Here is a 24,246-nt window from a genome sequence, read left to right on the forward strand (position 1 = left end):
CTCTTAAAAACATCTACATAAAAAAGACTGGCTGCCAGTAGAGGGATGCTTTTAAAACTACTTGAATGTTTTAAGCTATATGACATCTTTGATGAACAAAGACATACAACATCAAGCTAAGAAAATACCCAATTAGTTTTAAAACTACATCTACACAATAAATTTATGAGTAACCGGTGAATTAGTTGAGATTAAGACTTTGCAAGTGATATTTTAGTTGTATTATTTTTTTATTGTGTAGGCAATGTATACTAATAGAGCCTGAGCCAAAAAGTCTTAGTTTTTTTTCTTAGTGAAAGTTTCAGATCTTAGTATGGGAATAAAAATTCAATGTGGAAACCGATTTGAATACCCACTTATTTAAAATAATACTTCTTACAGTAAGTCATGCTTCATCCTGTCAATCTTTTTTGTATGCCTCAACACCAGGGACAAATTTTTAACTCTCGGATAAGGATTGCTTATAATCCAATCGTTCTAAACATTTGTTTCATGGTTTTCCTACTCAAGCGTATTTTACTATTAATAGAAACTGTTAGTTGAGATGGCAAATAGCAACCTAGTTAAGAATTATTTAAGTCTGTGATGTTGATATTTTCTTAGAATTGCTTTTAGTTTTCTGACCTGAGAGAGTTGTATCAAAGGAACTCATTCAACTGGGTATTTACATGTATTTATTATCTATGTTCATCTGTTTATTCCGTCTAAGGACATAATAATTGTAAGATTAATGTTTTGTACACGTAAATAATATCAAAGTTCATTCTACATGTATTTAATAGTTGTTTCACAGTATTTGTGTACATGTTATTGCTTTGTGTACATTTAGTTCTTTTTATATATTATTCTATACATATGTACATTTTAGTAAGTATTTTTGTCTTTTTTTATGGCTGTCTACCATAAAAATGGCTGTTTTATGGCTGTCTTTAATTGTTGTTCTTTATTAGTCTTCCTGTTTTATAATATCAAAAGATAGTTTAAAATCTTTTTTTTAAATATCATTAAAGCAAATTTTTAAATCTTTTTTTTAATACTGTATCATTAAAGCAAAACTTTGTCGCCCTGCCTGATATTAGTTGTTTGTTTCTGTACAAAAATTATTTATTGTCATTGGTAATAAACTGTAATTCTTATAAACAGACTGAAAGTTATTCACTCCTATTTTAATTCAGTGATCATTTTGGGAAATGTGAGTGCTAATCCTATTCCCTACTCTAGTAATTGCTTTTTAATTCATCAGTATGGTATTGTTTCTAAGGGTGAAATGCAGAGAGAAAACTAGTACCCCACCTATGTGGCTTAGAAACAATGATATCATGAGAGGGTGTCTCAAATATTTCATTGAACAGTATTAACAGTAGGGAGTGTTGCTAACAATTTAACAGAACTGGTTCATTCTTTTCTTTGCTTGACACAATTTACGAAGACACTGTGATAGTAGGTAAATATAATACCAGATACCCCTGCCGCAGCAAACCAACATAATATAATAAGCAAATTTCCATTGTTTGATTGTATTTTAACAATGAAAACTTTTCGTTAAACATGTGCGATTTATTCCCTAATTAAATAACATTAAATGAAACGACTACTACAGGAAATGAAATAGAGTCCTGGGTTTAGGTCTTACTGACCGTGTTATCCTATAGAGTTCACTATTATAGAAATTCACTAAAAGGCCATCCTTGTTAGGCCATCCTAAAAGGCTATCAGACACTCTGCGGTACCCGAAACATAGATTGTCTCTTTCGGAAAAGGGTCCATATTACATGGCAATTAAACTGTTTAATCACCTTCCACCAGAGATAAAAAAAGAAAAAAACGAACACATAAAAAAAAAAAAAACTGGAAACTCATCTAGCTGCAACATGTTTTTAAAGTGGACGATTTTTTTTTATGAGCACATCTGTCTTGAGCCAGGGGTTATACTGTAAATATTTTAAGTTGTTAATTATCAAACTACTTGTACCCTAAGAGTAAGAACGATTGTTTCGTTGAAAAGAAACTATATAATCTTTTGAATGGAACACATTATCCTACCTCATTTATCTTGTAAACCTTGAAAAGAGTGTAAAATCAATATCGAATTGTTTACCAATGATTTTATCACACTAGCTCGGTTACTGGGTACATTCTTTTAGTTCTAGTATTACAATCACCTAGAGATAAGGCAGTAGCTATTGACACTAGAACAGGAAGCAATATTCTCGGAGTGGCAGTTCAGTATGCCATTGAAAGGTTTTAATTGTGTGAACAACATGTAAAAGTGGCTCATGGAAAGATTTTGTCAAGGAATTTTTATTTACGAGATACATGTATGTATTTACCTATTTCATTGCCAAATATTATGTTTTGTTAAAAACAACACATTTTTGAGTTCATATTAAATTAACATTACTGTACGTGTGGAATTGATTTAAACCAATTCAAAGTATAGACTCAATTACACAAGGGGAGTTTACTAGCTATTTGCCTATTAATTACACATTGTTTGTAAACTAGCCCAGTCAAATCGCCAATCTCTTTGATTATGACTACAACTCTGCAGAAAATTGACTCATCCCGCAGCCGGCAACTTTACACACTATAGTTAGGCCGCTTAGAAAACGACCTCCTTTAGCATTAAGTTACCATCGCAGGTCGCTTTTTAAGCGGCCGAACTATAGCCACCAAATTCAAGCAAACTGGATTGTAAAACTATCCAAGTGTATTAGCTTGTGGACAAGCGATAACTAGGATTTAGTAGATGACGTTTAAAACTAGCTAATAGCGGAAATAGCCTGCTTTTTTACTCACTAGCTGTTAGTGAGTTAGCTTGATCCATTTGCCTTAAAGATTATACAATCAAACCTTTCTAGCTCATTTAACGATTGCATCATGCATATAAATTACAGAAGAATTTCCACAGTCAGTGTCAGATGGAAATATTAGGTTTTACACCTTTTTTTCACAGTTACCTGACACAGCTTTCTTCTTGCACTGATCAAAGCAAAGTAGCTAATTACTGCATTTATTTCCTTTTGCCGCACTCCAGTATTCCAACCAAACTACACAAAACAGTGTGCTTTTATTAGGCACGTAATACGTATATGCTTGAAAATAGGCTGGCAACACTTAAAGATACTATGACTATGATCATCAGCTGGTGCAGAATTTCCCAGCCTTTGTCTATTGATACTTAACCTGTTGTCTTGTGTTAATCAACATTCTATTTTCATTCAACGTTTGGATTTTTAATCTAACCAAAATGTGTTTTTAAGTGTTTGAAAGACTAATTAATTATTTATATGCTTGATAGTAATTGTAGGACAAATATAATGTATACCTCGCTTGCAGCTCGTGAGTAAACATTTCTCTCATGTGCAGCAAAATGCCATTGCGCACTAGTTGCAGAAACAACTATTTAAGGACTGTGGTGATGTGAACATTATCACCTGATAATATTTATTATTTGATTTGTTTGTAAATATTGTATTTGTTCTTAACTAAAACATGGTTGTAATTTTGAATGAATAAAAGCCATACTTTTGGTTTACTAAGTCTTTCTTACAACAATTTTATTCATTCATTGATAAACTCAGTTAGTGCTACATTACAATGGAGAAATTCCTTAGACCAGACAAATTGCAAATTGACCCGGAATCTCCAACTGCCTCAGAGGAATGGACGCACTGGTTACAAACATTCGAAGACTTTCTAACCATGACAGAATTCGTTGAAGACAAGGACAAACTGAAACTACTAACTAATCGATTATCTTTTACTATTTATAAATTTATCAAGGAATCTGAAACTTACCAAGACGCTTTGAGAGTTCTTAACTCAATTTACATCAAACAAAAGAATGAAATATTCTCAAGATATTTAGTAATGACTAGAAAACAGCAACAAGGTGAGACTATTGACAAATATGTGTCGGAACTGAAACTTTTGAGCCAAGATTGCGTTTTTGAAGCTGTTAATGCGATTCAATACAGGGATCACTACATTTGTGATGCTTTTATCAATGGCTTAGCCTCGTCATACATACGACAGAGACTATTTGAAAATAAAACTTTAGACCTAGCTGAAGCAGTGGAACAGTCTAGAGCTCTTGAAATGGCTCAAGCTCAAGTCGAGAGCTATCCAAAATCTATGTACGGAATGCAAACTTGTGCAACGAATGAATTGGCAAAGCAAGCTTGTCAGTACGAATTCCCACTACAACAAAAGGAAGAAGCGACTGTTTCCGCTATTAAAAATGTTGATGGCAAGTGTTATTTTTGTGGGCATGATAGACACTCTAGAGATCGCTGTCCAGCCAGAGAAACAACTTGTGGGAAATGTAACAAGACAGGGCATTATGCGAGAGTCTGTAAAAGTAATCCAACTCAACATTTTAAAGTAAAACAGAAGACGTCTAGTACATCAGCTGCACTAATAGCAACTACACATAATACATCTGTATTGAAGGACTCTACAGTTGAAGCTAAAGTGAATGGCCTGAAAGCAAATTGCTTAATAGACACCGGGAGTACATCAAGCTTTGTAAACTTGAAGTTTGTTCAGTTAAACAAAATTAAAATGTATAATGAAAGTGGACAAGTATCACTAGCTGCTTCTAATATGAAATCAAACGTCCACGGGTTTGTTAAAATCAACCTAAATCTGTTGAATCACAATTACAACAATTTTAAGTTGACTGTTCTTGAAGATCTTTGTACTGACGTGCTTATCGGACATGATATCATGAAACTCCACTCAAATATACAGGTTTGGTTTGGAGGTAAGAAACCTCCTCTGTTGGTGTGCTCCTGTGCCAAAGTTGAACCACCCAAACTATTCTGCAATTTAACTCCAGATTGTAAGCCAATAGCCACAAAATCACGACGTTACTCAGATGAAGATATGCAATTTATAAAACAAGAAATGGAAAGACTACAGACTGAGGAGATCATTGAACCTAGTTCGTCACCTTGGCGTGCACAAGTGTTGGTTGTTACAAACGACAAAGGGAAGAAGCGACTGTGTGTGGACTATTCGCAAACGATAAACAAATTTACTCTGTTAGACGCCTATCCCTTACCAAACATAGATGATCTAGTATCCACTGTAGCGACGAACAAGGTTTTTAGTGCCATTGATCTAAAGCAAGCATACTATCAAATACCAATTTCTGACGAAGAGAAGGAGTACACTGCTTTTGAGGCTGCTGGTCGTCTTTTTCAATTCAGAAGAATCCCATTTGGCGTAACCAACGGGGTGGCATGTTTTCAAAAGACCATGGACCAAATCATTAGAAAAGAAAAACTGAATGGAGTGTATGCCTATCTGGATGATTTGACCGTATGTGGAAAGGATCAAAAGGATCATGATGAGAATCTAAGAACATTTTTAGATGCTGTAACTAAGTATGGACTTGTAATCAACAACGAAAAGAGCAAGTTCAACCAGTCTTCAATAACCTTGTTGGGACATTTAGTTTCCCATAACTCTATTCGACCTGATCCAGATCGGCTAGAATCTCTACTGTCACTTCCTGTGCCCAAAGACCAAGTTTCACTAAAGCGAGTCCTAGGATTTTTCGCTCATTATTCAAAATGGATACCTACATCGGTTTTCTGATAAAATAAGAAACCTGACACAAGTCAATTCTTTTCCTTTGTCACAGGAAGCGGTTGCAGATTTTGAAGCCCTCAAACTTGACATTGCAAACTCAGTAATTACTCCTAGGAATGGGCAAGAGCCACTGGTAGTGGAGACTGACGCATCTGACATAGCCGTGGCAGCAACTTTAAGTCAAGATAATCGGCCAATCGCTTTTTTCTCACGGACTCTAAACAAATCTGAGAAGCTGTATTCAGCTGTTGAAAAAGAAGCCGTTGCCATTGTCGAAGCCCTTCGAAAATGGAAATCATTTCTTATCGGAAGAGACTTCAGATTATACACGGATCAGCAAGCTTTATCATTTATCTTTGACAAGAGGCATACAAGCAAAATCAAGAACGATAAAGTTATGAGATGGCGACTAGAGCTAACACCTTATCAATATGAAATAGTGTACCGACCTGGTAGGGAGAATGTAAAAGCAGATACGCTCTCTCGGGCATGTGCGGTTCGCTGGGACAATGCTAAGTTGTTTGAATTACACAAATCTCTCTGCCATCCGGGAGTCACTCGAATGTTTCATTGGATTAAAACTAAAAATCTAAACTACACTCTGGATGATGTAAAAAGGATGACGTCAGCTTGTCAAACATGTGCAGAAGTGAAGCCAAGATTTCACCAATTCCAAGGCAAATTGATAAAGGCAACCACTCCCTTCGAACGTCTAAATATTGACTTTAAGGGCCCTCTTCCATCAACAACCAGAAACCGTTACCTTTTAACCATGGTGGACGAGTATTCTCGTTTTGTATTTGCTTACCCCTGTAAGGACATTAGTTCAGCAACAGTTATCAGATGTTTTTCAGATCTATTTTTTATGTTTGGAGCCCCGTCCTTTGTACATTCAGATAGAGGTTCATCTTTCATGTCGCGAGAGCTGACGGACTTTCTTCACAAGTACGGAGTAGCTACAAGTCATACGACACCTTATAACCCTAGAGGGAACTCTCAGATTGAACGCTTCAATGGAACAATATGGCGAACCATCCTACTAGCTTTGAAAAACCACAACCTGCCAGTTGCTGCATGGGAAGAAGTATTACAGGAGGCACTTCACTCAGTCAGATCTCTTTTATGCACTGCGACAAACTGCACACCGCACGAAAGATTCTTTATACATAGCAGAAGATCTACCAATGGAGACTCCTTACCATCTTGGCTATCCGCTCCTGGTCCTGTCCTGCTTAGAAAGTTTGTAAGATCTAATAAATATGATGACCTTGTGGAGCCAGTTCAACTTTTGGAATCAAATCCACAGTACGCTCTCGTCCGAAGAAGAGATGGGTCAGAATCACAAGTATCCCTGAGACATCTTGCACCCGCTGGCCTACCTCCTGGTGATCTACCTCATGAAGACAACACTACTGAGAGAGAGATTGTTGAAAATATAAATTCAGACATTGACCACAATGAAGTTCAAAATGAAACTCAACAAACAGTATCTCAGACCCCAACTTCAGAGACGGCTGTGGGGGAACTACGTCCAAAGAGAAATGTCAAGCCTCCGTCATATCTAAAGGATTACATATGCTATACATACCTTGAAAACTAGTGGGGGAGAATGTGGTGATGTGAACATTATCACCTGATAATATTTATTATTTGATTTGTTTGTAAATATTGTATTTGTTCTTAACTAAAACATGGTTGTAATTTTGAATGAATAAAAGCCATACTTTTGGTTTACTAAGTCTTTCTTACAACAAGGACTTCACATCAATTTGAATAATATTTTCCCACAACAGTTTTACAAACCAAATAGGTAATAAGTTTCATAAAGATGCAATCAATTAAGAGTTGTTTATACATCAATTATTACCATGTACTTGAAAACTAATCTAATCTAATGGAAATACCACCCAAGAAAAAACACTCTTTTAGTTTGATTTAGGTAGTTAATTGGTTTTCTTTCAAGAATGCTCTGGTTGGTGCTTCTGCTGCTCCCCGGATGTTGGGGTGGTACCCAAGACTCGCCTACTGCTGAGGTACCCCAGGGGACAATATTGGGGCGATGGTTCACCACACGGGGCGGTCGAGATGTCGAGGGTTACTTGGGCATTCCCTACGCAGCTCCACCCCTGGGCCCACTCCGGTTCAGGGTATGTGTTAGACACTCACTTTAGTACATCAGTATCGTCATACAACTTAGCAATGCAGTCCAACAATCAAAATGTAAGTGGTGTCAGTGAATTCCCAACATTAGCCCACTTTTTAGTCACTACTGCAACACCAATTCTGGCAAAAAATGTTCAATAACATTGAGAAATATATTTTTGGAATCCGTCGTCAATGACAAAATCAACACTTTTTTATTTATTTTTTTAAGAGGTTGGTGGCCCCTTTAAACCTTGCATTTGCCTGTTCCACATAGACCAACTGCCCCTGCATGGAATGTATCTAGCAAAGCGAGAGGTGAGCCGGTTCAGTACGAAGGTGCACTGTACTGATAAAATGTTTACAGCAGTGACCAATAGGATCCGAACCGATGACATCAAACTGCTTTGGGCCCAAAGTTCGTGACACTACCGATTGAGCCACCGACTCATCAACTTCCTTCTCAGTCAGCTGATTTTTTTTGCACCCAAATTATAATACCCTAGTCCTAGAATATGTATACAACCAATAACCATAGAACGTTATCCATTCCCATGATAATATTTTAGCTAAATTTAGAATAAAGGTTTAAGAAAAGATGAATGAAATAGAAATGGGTGGTTAAATAGTGTAATCAATGATGTATTGGGACAAGATGGATTTTAACGGACGTCCAACGGAAACAGATTCGTAGAATATAACGTATCTATATTATACTCTATATATGCAAACTTTGTACTAAAAATGACTTTTTTGTTACATATTGAGTAAATGCACTTTTAGTTATATGTACCATAATGATCTTATACAACATCACTGAGGGTAAAACCCCTGGGTGAGAGTTCTAACAATAATTAATTAATAAGCAAAGCAATTGCAATTCAATAAGACTAATTGTTGTGTCTTGTTGTTACAGCCCCCACAGCCTCCTCTACCATGGGAAGGTCAGCTGGATGCTACAGAAGACGGCCAAGAATGTCTGCAAGCCATGGTCCCCGTTGGAGCTGAAGACTGTCTTTATCTCAATGTTTACACACCACATGTTGGTATCTAATGCTATATAATGTACTTAAAAACATCAGGAGCTGTTGTTCAACCCATTGCAGTAGCCTAATTAATTACTTCTTTATACTAGTAAAAATCTCAATGAGAAGCTCATTCTGATATAAAGTTAAATTTTACCATCTCAAGGTAAAGGTACTGTACTTCGTACCATTATACCATTAAGTAAATAAATACAATAGGTAACGTCAAACTATTCTAAAATAAACAAACCAATGCATATAAATAATGAAATGTTCATCATTACAAACCATGCTGAAATAAAAAATGGTTAATTAATCTTCACAGCAAACCATGCAGTTATGGCAAACAAAAGAAAATGAAAATTGTGACACATACCTGAGTATAAAAATAAAATTACAAAACTAAAAACAATGGCCAGCCTTCAGAGCATCAAAAAATTCAATGGGTTCATAAAAAGGATTCGTTTCGAGCCAATTTTTTACATTTTTTGTAAATTTTGACTTCCGCAATGACCGTACACTTTCCGGGAGAGCATTGTAAAACTTTTTGCCTGTAACAGGAAAACAGTTATTAGTTTTACTTAATCTATTGCTACTTAAATGTACATTATTTCTATTTCTTGTAAAATATGAGTGGACATCCTTGTTACAAACCAGATCTTCTTCCATGTCCTTAATAGCTAACAAAGATTGATAAATATATACATTTACAACAGTCATAATACGAAGTTCAGCGAACAAATGCCTACAATGCTCCAGATAATGAACCTGACATATTACTCAGATAGCCTTTTTTTGATGGAGGTAGCGTCCCCTTTTTTACTAGTGCGGGTGGGCAGTGGTTGAGGGGCACAAGGCAGGCGCCCTTAAACCACCGGCACCCCTGGGCATATACCCAGTCTGTCCGTTTATAAAAGTGGGCCTGCCCATGGTGGAAGGATAAAACATAGGTGTGATACTCCCATCATAAGCTGACGTCATCCAGATTGCAAACGCCATTTCACTATTTTGAAAAATTATAATAACAAACAAATATATACCTATAGAATGGTAGGTAAAAAACAGGTAGAAAATCAGGTGATTTTCAGTTTGCCTGTTTGCTCCTTCCACCATGATAGAGACCATTTTTTTTGTCTTAGGACGCTAAGCACAAGCCCGGGATAGATTTCCACATTACTGCAGGCTAGACCTAGGGGTTGCGGCATTATCACTTAGATTAAATCCATTGGGGATTTGGCGGGATTTGAACCCAGGACTTCAGGGACCGAAGTCCCGGGCCTTAACACCAGCTCGCTCCCCGTGATAGAGACCATTGAAGTAATATTCCATTACTAGTCTGATGATGATATAACAACTCTCTCAATTATATCATCACAGATGGATCAGAAAACTAATAACAGTTATCTCCTGTATTTTAAATGTAATTAATTCACAGGCTACACCCAAACCGAAATACACAGTAATGGTGTTTATCTATGGTGGTGGCTTTGAGATTGGTTCTGCCTACAGTTACACATACGGACCCGACTATTTCTTAGATGAAGATATAGTTCTCGTCACTCTAAACTACAGAGTGGGAGTTTTAGGTGAGTCAAACATGTTTAAAGACAATAATAATAAGCGAACACCTTATTTGTTCATCAGAAGTACGAGTAAAATGTATATATGGTTTAAAATTGTATTGCATATTCTGAAATCATGTTAATGAACCTAAACTGAGTATTTTGATGCAGGATGAAAGCCAACATGTTTGTGAGCTAAGCTAGACCAAATTTGAGTTCAGCTCAGCAAGCAGTGTACAGTTCACAACAAAACTTAACAAAAAACTTTGGTGAAAATGGAGCTCCTTTAAAGAACAGGATGTCAATTTAAAATTTAATAATAAGCTTTGTCCCATCTAATTTGTTAGGTAAGGACGGACACTCCTATGAATTAGCATCCCAAGTATGGAGTATAGGGGTGGGACAGACTCTGTGTAAAGGTGTCACTCCATACCCGACAGTGGCCACCTTTGCCTCTGGGACAGGTTGAGACGCAGTTTGTTGTCAACAATCTGTTTCTTGTATACAATCTGTAGATGCTTTTCTTTCTTTCTCAACATGCAACACAAGTTGGGGTGTGCAGTTATGTCACCACTCTATACATCTTGTAATATTCCTGGGATACCACTGCAAGCCAACCTATATTGTTTTATAGGAAACCAGTTTGCTCCTCTTCCAGGGATGAAGCTACTGCAACCTTGCTCCAACTTAATCAATCAAGAGTTCCTAGGATCTCAGTAGTGTATTGTGGTAGTGTCTAATGATGTAGGCCTACAGTATGTTTTAGCCACTACCACAATACACTACTGAGATCCTAGGAACTCTTGATTGATTAAGTTGGAGCAAGGTTGCAGTAGCTTCATCCCTGGAAGAGAAGCAAACTGGTTTCCTATAGGTTTTGTTGCCTTAGTATACTACCTCAAATTCCTGTTTCGAGATGAAGTTGAACATTCTAGCTTAGATCATGTCACATCTTAAAGTACACAACATGGTCTCACTTCCCTAAGTAGACCACAATTTCTGGTCAAGAATAAGGAAATTCTACAATCATAATTTTACTATAATATGTACTCTCTTGTCAAGAGGATTTCTGGGAAGTTGGTTTAATGTGCATTATTATTCTAACTCAACTACCTGTCTAAATAAGATATTGTAAGCTTGAAGTCACCTTTGACTACCTATATCATAATAGAAATCATCAAAAAGTATTGTTTGTTTTTGATTCCCAGGTTTCCTGTCCCTGGATGACCCAGCATTGCCAGGAAACCTTGGGCTCAAGGACCAAAGATTAGCTCTGCGCTGGATTCACAGGAACATCATATACTTCGGAGGAGATCCTCGAAGGATAACCATATTTGGCCAGAGTGCGGGAGCAGCCAGTGTCCACTATCATATGAAGTTTACATCACACGAAGGTACAAGAACTATCTTCATCCCATCATTGACTTTTAAAAACTGAAGTATACATAACATTATCATTATTTACCAAATGCCTAGCAAAATTAGACCGGAGTGTTGGGCAGTGTTCAAAATAAAATATTGATTTATTTAATCATTGCAGTTTGAGCAGTTCAATTTAAAACCCCGAGAAAGGTAGCAATAGCAATACATTTAAAACCAGTGGTAATAAAAACACTAACAAGTGTAAGTACTACGTGATGTTTATATAGGTTTTATCTATGATTTTACGCAATGTAAAGCTTAGCTGCTTACATTGTGTTGCTTAGTCTATGCTAAAGCAAACAAAGGTTTTACCATCTGAAACAGTTTATTCCTGGCTAGGATGTCCCTCTGCAACTAGTAGTCCCAAAAAAATTCTAGTTCTTAAACTGGCTACATAACATGGAAATGAATGAGTTCTTTACACACTACACACTACACAGTCAATGATCCTGTATACTAGCTTAATATATAGCTTAGGGTTTGATTGTACCCTACTCTATATTGAGCTGTAGCGTACCTATACACTACATTATATAAGATGTGATGAATCTGTTGTAGGTTTGTTCAGATCAGCAATATTACAGAGTGGTTCATCGTTTGACTGTTGGGCCTTCCAACCTCCTGGATCTCAACAGATTTACATCGATTTTATCGCTGCAAGAACTGCTTGTAACCAAACAAACTCCCATGAGTTTGTTGACTGTTTACGAACAGTACCAGCTGAAAGATTTTCAATAATACTTGGACAGCTTTTGGTAATGTTTTCAGTGTTATAGAATATAAATTGTAAGTTTGCTGGACTAGAGTACGCAGCAATAGCTACAATCTCACATTCACTATGATTTAATATTCCAGAGAAACTAAGGATTACATCTTAAACTCAATTTTAAATGACAAAAAAAAAACACCAATGCTGTGTCATTCTACTTCTCCGGAATATATATCACGTATAACATTTGCTTATGTTAGTTACATCATTTTTATAATGTTTTCATCTGTATGTTTTGATAAATTGACTTTGGGCGAACGAGTTTTTAACTAACATTTTAAGGTTTTTTTCTTGCATAGGCATAATGATATAATTTTCCCCTTTCAGATTGATTAGTGTTTTAAAAAAATACTTGAATGATTATAAAATGTAAATACTATAATAGACCGTTATAAAACACTAATTTATTTCCATAAAAAACTCAATCAGTATTCTCACTGTGAAAGTAAGGGGTTGTGGACTATAGTTATCAGTATTAGCTAAGTTTATATAGCTGCTGTGTAGCTGAGTGGATTTATGCTAATAGAGTGCTCGCCTGGTAATGTTCCTATATTTAACAAAAATATACCCCCGCCGCAGCTAACCTGTAGACTAAGCCCTTAAAATGGTGTTACTGTTGAAAGAATAAATAAATAAATATAGTCCAGGCGCTAAACGGGTTGAGTATGCACTGAAAGTCTGACAAAATTTGACTTTTGATTATTGTTGGGGACATCTAGTAGATGAAAAAAATCGATGATGTCGCATTTCTAGGGTGGTCACAACTCGGGGGGAGGGGGGGAAATTGCGCGGGTCATCGGTTTACGTTTCCGCGTCTAACTCACAAACGGTTAATGATAGAAAGGTGGTTTAAGCGTCTATCAACGCCTAAATATATTGTCCTTCAAAAGGATTATAACAATCATTCTTCTATCTCTTATACTTTAGGCGCTAATCAACATTTATTGCAAAAAATAAAATTTAAAAATACTTTAAAATGAAATATCGGAAATATTGCGTTTGTTTAGGGCATGTTACAAACTATTTATGGTTAGAAAAACTAACAAGTAGTACAACAGCACCAAGTTTAAAGAAATCTGTGCAAAAACAACAGAGCTACGTTGATTTCAGTAAGAGTAAACGTGGAAAATTCGTAGTAGTATCGAGGCGCGCATGGATGGTACGTAGCCCACAGTCAATATAGGTTTGATGTTGTAAGTAACTATGGGAAAGCTGAATTTTTCTATGCTGTTAGACCATGTTGAGATGATAATTTTCCCGAAAGTCCCCACTCCTACATGTGCTTTCCTCTAACCCCCCTTTTTAGATAAATTTACAGCCTCTTAGCAATTAAGCTATAACTTTAAAACGGGTAAGGATAATAATGCAATCTTTTATTAATCATTTTGCGTTACGATAATCTACAAAAAGAATTATTAGATAAATAAATATTTAAAAAGAATTATTACAGATTTCTGAAGAAGAAGGAGAAGAAAATGTGTTCATTGTAATAAAATATCAATACAGTGTTTTTTATTTAAATGCAAAGAACAATGGTCAAAGACCGTCTGTTTTGTGTTAGACACACTGATTTTGAAATATTTTTAAACAGTTGAAAAAATTTCATGAATCACATACAAATATTCATAAAAATATACTGATTTCAACTACAGAATATACACAAATAGCACTACATACTAATAAAGATCAGATAACAATTGAATGAATAATAAAATTTAAATGTAGCCTACTGAGAATCTGAATTTTTCCTATAAACAGTTAATAATTCATAAAACAAACCTGTTACTTTTATAATTTACTTTGATAGATACTTAACAAACAATATTTTTAATTTTTTTAAATTACATAGATTTTTCCCATTTTTGTATTGATATCTCAATTCTTAAATTTAATAATTATACTCCATTATCAATTCCTACCCTTTACTCCACGCCTCTTTAAGATAATATCCAAGTGCCCGCCAATCTTTGCCATTTAAAAGTTCCAAAAAACTCATATTCATTTAAATATAACTTGTTAGAGCAAAATTGATGTATCTTTTTTTTAATTGGACATTCTGCTATAAAAGGGTAAACGTTTCATCCCGGTTGAGATTACATGGTGTTGAGATTACATGGTGAACATACATACATTTTATTTTCCATATAGAGTTAACTTTTTATTAGACGACCCCCTTTATTTGTAAAAAATGTTTTTAGGGATGGTTTCGAATAAAAAAATATATCCACCATTTTCCAATATGGCCAACAACTTTGTTATTTCTTATGGAATACGCTGTATTTTAGTATTCTTTTAGAATTTAAAAGCTATTTTTTTATTCGTGACATTTTTTCTCTAAACCTACCCCATTTAGGAGTTTCAGCGTGTTATATCTAAAAGAAAGGCTTGTGGTGTACATTTGGCATCCTGTAGCTCATAAACGAGTAAGTTGAGAGAGAAAGTGCAAAGAATAAATAAGTCACATATAAGTCCTCGTTCAAAAAAATATATAAAATACGTTAAAAAATACTGATTTTGTTTTCTTCTTCGATGTAACTCCTAAACAAGTAGCTTTAGAGAAAAATGTCAAGAATAAAAAGGTTTAAAAATTGTGCGTTTACATTCTAAAACAATCATAAAATACAGGGTATTCCATAGGACTAACAAAGTTGTCAGCCATATTGGAAAATGGCAAACATATTTATAAAATTCGAAACCACTAAAAAACATCTTAAAATAAAGGGTAGTGTCCCATAAGAAGTTAACTCATATCTCATAATAAAACAGTTATCTATTGGTTCACTTTAGGTGAGACACCCTGTGTAATAAAATGAGGCTCTGGCGTACAGCAGCAAATGCACGATATTCATTCATATGTATCCACTACAGTCTGTATATGTATTGAATGAGCTACATAACTTTAATATAATCTATATAAAGCGGCAAATTCAAATACAAAAATCATAATATACGTATTTTTTTCATTGTTGCGGTGCACAAAAAAGCCAGAGTCCTGTAAAATCAATATACTGTACTATCTATACCACTATATGCAAACAAACTGTTAATAACTATGCATCATTTTAAAATGCAAACTATGCACCCCAAATTTTGTATAAAACATTTTGTTGTGCGACCTCGTATAAAAAAATCTACAAAGAAAAGTTTCATAAATTAATCCGTAAAAATTATTTTTTTATGTTTATGATATTTTTTAAATATGAATATTTAGGATACCATGGTAAATACACGTTTTGTAGAATATCGTAACGCAAAATGATTAATAAAAGATTGCGCTATTATCCTTACCCATTTTAAAGTTACAGTCTCTAAGAGACTGTAAATTTATCTAAAAAGGGGGGTTAGAGGAAAGCACAAGGGGGTAGGAGTGGGGACTTTCGGGAAAATGATCATCTCAACATGGTCTAACAGCATAGAAAAATTCAGCTTTCCCATAGTTACTTACAACATCAAACCTATATTGACTGTGGGCTACGTACCATCCATGCGCGCCTCGATACTACTACGAATTTTCCACGTTTACTCTTACTGAAATCAACGTAGCTCTGTTGTTTTTGCACAGATTTCTTTAAACTTGGTGCTGTTGTACTACTTGTTAGTTTTTCTAACCATAAATAGTTTGTAACATGCCCTAAACAAGCGCAATATTTCCGATATTTCATTTTAAAGTATTTTTAAATTTTATTTTTTGCAATAAATGTTGATTAGCGCCTAAAGTATAAGAGATAGAAGAATGGTTGTAATAATCCTTTTGAAGGACAATATATTTAGGCGTTGATAGACGCTTAAACCACCTTTCTATCATTAACCGTTTGTGAGTTAGACGCGGAAACGTAAACCGATGACCCGCGCAATTTCCCCCCCTCCCCCCGAGTTGTGACCACCCTAGAAATGCGACATCATCGATTTTTTTCATCTACTAGATGTCCCCAACAATAATCAAAAGTCAAATTTTGTCAGACTTTCAGTGCATACTCAACCCGTTTAGCGCCTGGACTAATAAGCGAATTTCCATTTACCTGGTTGGATTTCTACTAAAATATTCCCTAAAAATTGTCATACCGTATTTATTTACTATTAAAAAAAAAAACATTAATTTTACTGAGTAGCCTACTTAGGTTTGCTGCTACAGGGAAGATATTGAGGTGTGTTTTTTATTGCAATGTTGATAGCTTATAGTATGAAATAAACAAAATTTCCAAATTTGGTTAAAATATACCCATAAACAAGCAAACTATAAAAGTGTATTTATTCTCCATAAGAATAACATGGGAATTTTAAAAATACAATTTTTTTAATATCTTCGTAACCGTTGGGCATACAACAATGCTTCAATATACAGAATTAAAATTGTTTCTTTTTTCAAGCTTTACAAAATTGTTTGGAGAGAAATTATGAAATTTTGTGTTTTTAGGGTCAAAAATGGGGAAAATTAATTTTTAACCCATAAAACCCCCCATAAACCTCCGTTCCCATAGTCCAATTATGCTAGTTCCGAACTCATTCGAATAAACGTAGGTTTACACGTTTCGACGTTTGTACCCGTTTGTAGGTAGGGTCATTTTTGCTCAAGTTATCGCGCTAACGAACACATATATACGAATTTGAACGAATAGTGTTTTTGGCCTCTGGGGACCTCAAAACAAAAAAGCAAATCGGTCCCGGGTCTAGGTCTTACCATGAGACTTAAAGTAATAGCTTATTTCCTATATTGGAAATTCGCTGAAAAGAAAAAATCTGTGTCCTCTGTACCGATGTAAAAAGAAGCAAAGCAGGTGTTGTGTGCAATACCTAACTCACTTCCACCCAATCCAGACAAAGCTTAATTAAGGTGCTGAGCATTAGCAAGCTCAATATGGATTGTACATGTACTGCATTCGAACCAGCACAAAATACTTATAAGTGCAATGCATTAATTAACTGAGTTAACATGCTCTCTAGCGCTCGCAGGTTAGGTTTGACGAACTAATACCCAGACCTACTCAGACTTGGTGCTGTAAGTGTAAACAAAATAAATGATCCTGGCTAAAGAACAAGATATGATGCTAGTAAGGAATAAATGTGACATATTATTCATTCAAAACACATCATTTGCTTATTTTCACCTTAAAATAAGGATCCTGTAGTGTCGTTGACCTGTAAATCTTATCTATTGCCAATAATAAATATTTACAAAAACATTAACAGTTTATGTTGACAAACATTTTTAAAACTTTGAATCAACATTAACAAACAAAAATAAGTTGTGACTATGTTGGGTAATGTTGAAAAAAAACTTGGCAGTAATTTGATACTAAAGACTCCTATTTCCCTGTTTGTAACAGGTTAATTCAGACCCCTTGATGAGGAAGGTCACCCTGCTGACTCCAGTGATTGAGCCTCCCGGATCAGAAGATCCTTTCATTACAGTTGACCCCTACACTGTCCCCACAGCTATCCCCATGATAGCTGGAGTCACAGACATGGAGGCCTTAGACATCAACCTGCCTCCTTGTAAGTACAGAGTATGGCTGTAGAGGTCTTTACAAATTTTGTTTAGTTTTAAGACACATATATAAGTTGTTTTCTTTTCATTTGGACCACTTCTTTCCCACTTGCACTGATTTTTTTGAAGAAACATTTCAAACAGAACAATGATGACAGGAGTAAATTAATCCTTTCATGTCCACTCCCATCCAACACTGCAGTGGAATGCACATGGAATGCTACAGGAGAATGCAACTAACATTTTCAGAAAGTACATGGGTCGCAAATAATTTTTCCTATGTGTTACAAAATGTTTCCTATGTTACCAATATGTGTACCTCGGTTTACATATCATAAAGTCACTCCTATATTTCAGTTCTGACCAAATCCACTGAAAAGTGGGCTGATTAATTGCAGCAAAAACTCTTTTTCTCAGCTGCAAGAGATTTGATTAGAGATGAGGTACAAATATTTCGTCTTTCACATAACCCCTCATAAAGAAATCACAAGAGTTAAATCTGGGCTAAGCGAAGGCCAACACAACATAGGGTCGTTGATGTCACTTAAACAGGGAATTAAAAATGCTGTGAGATTCCCATCATGATATTGCTTTACACAACATTTCCAGAAGTTTTTGCATGTTTCTCCAAGCTATTAGTTGTGTGATTAGAACTAATATCTTTGTATTAAGTGTAACAGTTGCATGGACTCACTAATTTGGGCATCAGTTACCTACCGCTGGCCTTCAAGTGTTATTTTCTCTGTTAACACGACCGGCAATGCTGATAGATAGACTTCCCATTAGGTGGGTCTTTATCATAACGAGTCCTAAATCGCCTTTGAACAACAGTAGCTGTGGAGTTTTTTTTTCAAACTCAAGCACACAATATAAAGATTTTTCTAAAAGCGTAGAGTGAATTTAAACAATTTTATTACCACTTATAACATGCTTATACCTAATTACATGTTACAGATTTGTATCAGGATCCTACAGACACTTTGTTTGCTGGGTTAGATTCAAACTACACTCTATTTTTGCCTGTCAATCTGCAATACAACGACACAGCACAGGACCCTGTTTCTGTCTCCAAAAAATTAAAAGAATTCTACCTTGGGGATGAACACTTTGCTAGGAAGAATTACTTGGACATTGTAAAGGTACCATAATTATCACATTTCAGATAAATTTAAAAACGATAATGATTTTTTTAGTTTGGGAAATTGTGTAAGACGACGTTAGTCCAATATATTTTTACATAGGTGTGCTCCACTATGTAAAAAAAAAACATTAAATTATCTTGTTACTTTTTGTTCATTACAAAACGAAAATGTGTACCAACAATGAGAAAAGAAAAAAATAATATAGAATTATTGTATTCTTGACCAACAGAATTAATATTACGACACATATACGACATATTTAAAATAATAGTGTTGTAAAGGTGATTTTAACATCGGTTGTTAAGGAAACTTCTTATGGGTGACTTTAGAACATCCTTCAATATCTAGAAAATTGAATTATAAAAGGTCTGTAAAAGGGATCTTTTAACTGTTTCAGTTGTACTCTGATGGCTCCTTCATCAATGGTGTTTACAGGGCTGCGAGATCAAATAGGCAGAAGACGTACTTTTATTTATTCAGTTACCTAGGGTTGAATTCCATCACTTACTCAACAGGAAGCACTGGTAGATTTGGTGAGTCGTTACTGAGATTATGATTTAAAGTAACATGTATAACTAACGTAAGTAACTCATGAGTAAACTTTTCACTGTAACATGGGGAGTTGGAGGCCTCCAGCAAAACAAAACAAAAAATGTCACATTAATTACTGTAACATTGTTTATCCTCAGGAAGAAGACAAGTTTACAGCAACAGCAGTCAGACACTATTGAAAACTAAATATGTAAATCCATTAGGCTACTTGCAGCTTGAATTTTGTTCCCATGAACTATTGCATTATTGTATTATTATTGTTACAATCAACCTAGAGAAGTAAGAAACATCTATGGTATTTCAAACTGTTCCCAATAGGTGAACCAACTTTTTATGTGTTGAGGATATTAAGTTATACATTGCATAAGGTATGTCTGTTCAGGAGCTGCACATGCAGATGACCTCTACTTCTTCTTCAAAGTAAATGCACCTGCAGATGAGGTACCTGCCGATGTGGAGTTATCCAAGAAGTTGGTCAAAATGTGGACAAACTTTGCTCAACATTTGTAAGTCTGTATTGTAAAAATAAGACATATTGCTCTAACATTTCTATATGACATATTTTTTGTATGACATAGTCAAGTGGTAAAAACATTGTTAAGTTACATGCAGATGGCAATAATAGGCTTTTGTAATTTCTGGGTGTATTCGTGATTGCATACAAATTTGGAGGAGGTATTTTAATAAGTATGGGTAGAAATTTTAAGAGACTAGTTTTATCAGAACATTAATTAATGCTGAATTAAACAATTGTTTTTCTTTAATATACAGTAGTATTTTATTTGTATTGTAGTTTGTGAAATAGTTAATTAAATAAGCACATTACTATCCAAAGTGTCTTACCAGAAAAACCAGGAATATTACATACTGTACTAAAATTATCATGAAACAGTGTTTGCATTTTATGTGAGTTTTGCATAACAACAAGACATTTTTTAAATAATTGCTGCTAGTCTCATTTTGATTTCATTAATGGCTCCCTGTTGGTTTTCTTTTCACCTTAACGGGCTAAGATATGGTGTAGACTGACTTAAGGAGAGGGGATCGATTTAGGCTGCGTTTGGAAAAGTGGCGTGATGTGTGACGTCATGGGAATAGCCATGAGCTCCTTTATTTGAAACATCACCTGGTTTTACATATTGCCAACATAAGCATAGATTGTGGTAACATTATGGTAAAAATTATCAGATTATGGTACAGTAACCATAGGTCCCTTAGTTGCCATTAGCTGTATGGGCTATTAATTAACAGCTGTGTCTAAGGAATGTCGGCCTTAGTCACTAACAAGACTATACAAGATCGCGCCACTCATCTCCATTCATACTTGGCTTAAAATACCTACTTTGTATGGTTGCCATTTAATAAGAAAGTATTAAAGTATTAGATCACAATATTATCACATGGACAAAGCCTCAAGAACAGCAGTCCCAAGCTGTTAACTCTAGACCAACTATTCTATTCAGTATCCAAACAAAAAGAATATTCAGTTGATCCATTCACGACTTGACCTATAGAAGTTTAATTGGTTTGTTTCAGTGACCCCAACGGTAACTACTTCCCCGTCCACTGGGCTCCAGTTTCCACACCACACATTGAGTATCTTAGTATCGGACAGACCAATATTACCATGGAGGAAAAACCATTCCTCCCCTCTAGAATGGAGTTTTGGGATGAACTACCTTTTAGAAATAAGCCGATTGAGTTTAAGTGTGAGTATTGTAACATATATTTATTGGCACTTGTAAAATATTGTTCTGATTTATTGATTGATTGATAGAGAATCTGACAACAAAACAATTAGAAGCATAATTTGCAAATAAAAAAAAAAACACTACTTTATTTTATATATATATATATATATATTTACAACATTCCTCCACCTATGCAAAAATATACAAAGAATCTTCAATTTAGTATATTCAAGCATAGTCAATGCTGCTATTATACTACAAATAGATAAGCTAAGAGTTGTTATTGTAAATCAATATCATTTGCCCTAATACCAACATTTTTATAGCTAAACAACTGGTAAATGTTTGATAATATTAGACATGATGGATTAAAAAAGTAAATTTAAATTTACAAAATTTTTAAAATGGGTACTTAACTTAAAGTTTTTTTAAATAGGCCTATGTGTTAAAACTTGTTTTCAGTCTGTGTAATGTAAATAACTGGTATGACCAAACTGACTCATACTTTCTCCCATTGGCATATCAATTATTCCCCAGGAGTAACAATTAATGAGATTCTATGGGTTAAATTACAATTTAAAATTGCAATAACCTTTGAACTGTACTTTTTTCAGCATTGGGGGTTGTAAAATTTTGTTTAGAGTTAAAAGGACCATAACATTCTAAATTATAATCAAAGTATGTGCTTTTTTTGCAAATATCATTTTAAATTTTATTTTATGGGAAAATTAAAATAAAAAACAAATCTAAAACATGAAAGACGCCGGAGATACCATGGATTAGTACCCACATACCAAGTTTCATCTAAATCGGACCAGCATTAATAGAGTAGTTTGTAGCTCTCTACACATCTCACGTCCACATCCACACACACAGACATTTCTTTGAAAACTTGTTTTGTTTAAGGGGGACCAACCAAAACACAATCTCAAAAAGGTTGACGGAAAGAATATTTTCTGCACATACTATTTATAGGGAGGGAAAGTAAAAAGAAATTAACTAAGTACTAAAAATCAAATAGTAAACAATTCTTCTAAACATAGGTTTTTTTCTGTTTGTATTTCTTCTTCCAGGAATACATATAGGCTTGAAGTAACATTTATTCAACAGTATATTAATGTATTTTATTCAACTTAAGTTAACCGCCTGACTTATTTTTAAAACGTTTCCTTGACTTTATTGACTAAAAGTTTTCAAATTGTATTTAGAAATATAAGCTCTTTGCTAAATTTGAATTAATTTGATGTAAATGTTTATTACAATTGTCTTGAATGATGAATAAGTTTGTTTTTTTTTTTCATCAGGGCCATCAACTCCGTCCCACAGCTTGTCAATATCCAGAATCACAGAGAAGTACTTGGGTAACAGGCAAGGCCAGCAAACATCTCACCTCTACGCTTCTGATTCAGAGTAGTGACAATATTAATTTTTCCTAATAGAAAAATCTAATCAATTTTGAGATTCTGAACTGCTTAGGGAGAAATGGTTCTTAATTGCAGTTACATTAATGTCCTAGGATAACCTAGGATATTGTGTTGGTAAATGATTCTAGCTACTGTAAGACTATATAACAGTATTTGCTTTCTGTTTTCAACATCATGTTTAGAAAAATAAATCTGTTTTAATAAATTCACGTTTTTTGCTGAAAAACATATAATTTATGTGGCCTATAGCATCCGATGTACAGTTTCAATATGAATTATAAACCTGCCAAGAGATAAAAAAGATTACTAAAAGTATGTGTTATTTATAAAATAGAAAAAAAAATACCTAAAAGAAGGGAAACCCGAAAGTCAAATCCTGATTGTGGTAGCATTTGATGTTGTATAATGTATGATATGTAAATATCGACGAATAAAGTTTCATTTAGTTAAATTGTAAACTATTTTCTTAAAATGGATATTTTTCATCCCTCATTTCATAAAGCAAGAAATTGAAGAGTTTCATAATTATATAAATTAATTATACTATATTGTATTTGATGTATTATTGTTTTATTTCTTTTTGCATTGGAAGAAACTTTTCTCACTTTAATAAAACTGTATCAGCTCTTTGTTGATATTTGAACTTTTATCTTAACTAAAGATTTATTCAAAGTAGAAACAAAGCTAAAATAGGTCATCCTTCTTGATAAAAAAAATGCTGGCAACAGCATAGCAACATGCATATATACACGAACCTTAAAGCCTAAAAAACTAACATTGATTGCTATTAAAGAATTGTCGTTTTCCATGAAAGTGACCGTTTAAAAGTCAGACTTTGTATACGCTTTAATTGAAATTGTCCATTACTTTCAGTTGGTTCAAATGCATTACCACCTAAGTAGCTAAACTTCTGTATTTATTGGCTAGTTTGTTTTACTTTGTATTTAAATCCACATTTCAAGGAATCATCCAACTACTTTTTGGTCTCTGAGATTTTTATGATTTATCGTGATAGCCTACAATTTTTACACAATTTGTCAAAGCTGTTCTGTCACGAACAGCGAGGTAGGCCTCTGTAACGGATGATCTTGTACTTAATAACACTTGGGCACGACAACACTCGCTCAACAATCCATTTATATATTTCAGCTGAAGATAACATTATTCTTGAAGATATAACATAACATATGTTTAAATAATAAGATGTTTTTACAAATTGTTATTAATTAGTTTGAAAAACTGTATACCCTGATATTCAGGACCGTTAACTATTAATGGGATTGAATGTACAATTCCCTAAATTTTATTTTAATAGTCACAGAGATTTAAACATATTTTATTTTGAATCTGTATTGAATTCAATTTTAGTGTTATTATTGTAGGACAAGAAATGGTCGTACAATGTGTTTAAATGTTTCTATTTCTAAAAGT

General features: G+C 34.4%; 1 protein-coding gene across 1 annotated transcript; it reads left to right on the forward strand.

The window, feature by feature from the left end:
* Positions 1 to 2,178: 2,178 nt before the first annotated feature.
* On the forward strand, positions 2,179 to 23,305 carry LOC129003763 (carboxylic ester hydrolase-like). The gene is made up of 12 exons (XM_054432058.1): positions 2,179 to 2,318; positions 7,565 to 7,748; positions 8,660 to 8,785; positions 10,204 to 10,354; positions 11,539 to 11,724; positions 12,311 to 12,507; positions 17,846 to 18,014; positions 18,961 to 19,145; positions 19,546 to 19,681; positions 20,083 to 20,206; positions 21,237 to 21,409; positions 22,696 to 23,305. The coding sequence occupies exons 2-12, from the start codon at positions 7,566 to 7,568 to the stop codon at positions 22,803 to 22,805; spliced, it is 1,740 nt and encodes a 579-aa protein (XP_054288033.1). The 5' UTR covers positions 2,179 to 2,318; position 7,565; the 3' UTR covers positions 22,806 to 23,305.
* Positions 23,306 to 24,246: the final 941 nt, after the last annotated feature.

This window comes from Macrosteles quadrilineatus, unplaced genomic scaffold (genome assembly GCF_028750875.1).
Source record: "Macrosteles quadrilineatus isolate MER2022 unplaced genomic scaffold, UCM_ALF_1.0 Scaffold_9__3_contigs__length_116548681, whole genome shotgun sequence".
NCBI classification, from domain to species: Eukaryota; Metazoa; Arthropoda; class Insecta; order Hemiptera; family Cicadellidae; genus Macrosteles; species Macrosteles quadrilineatus.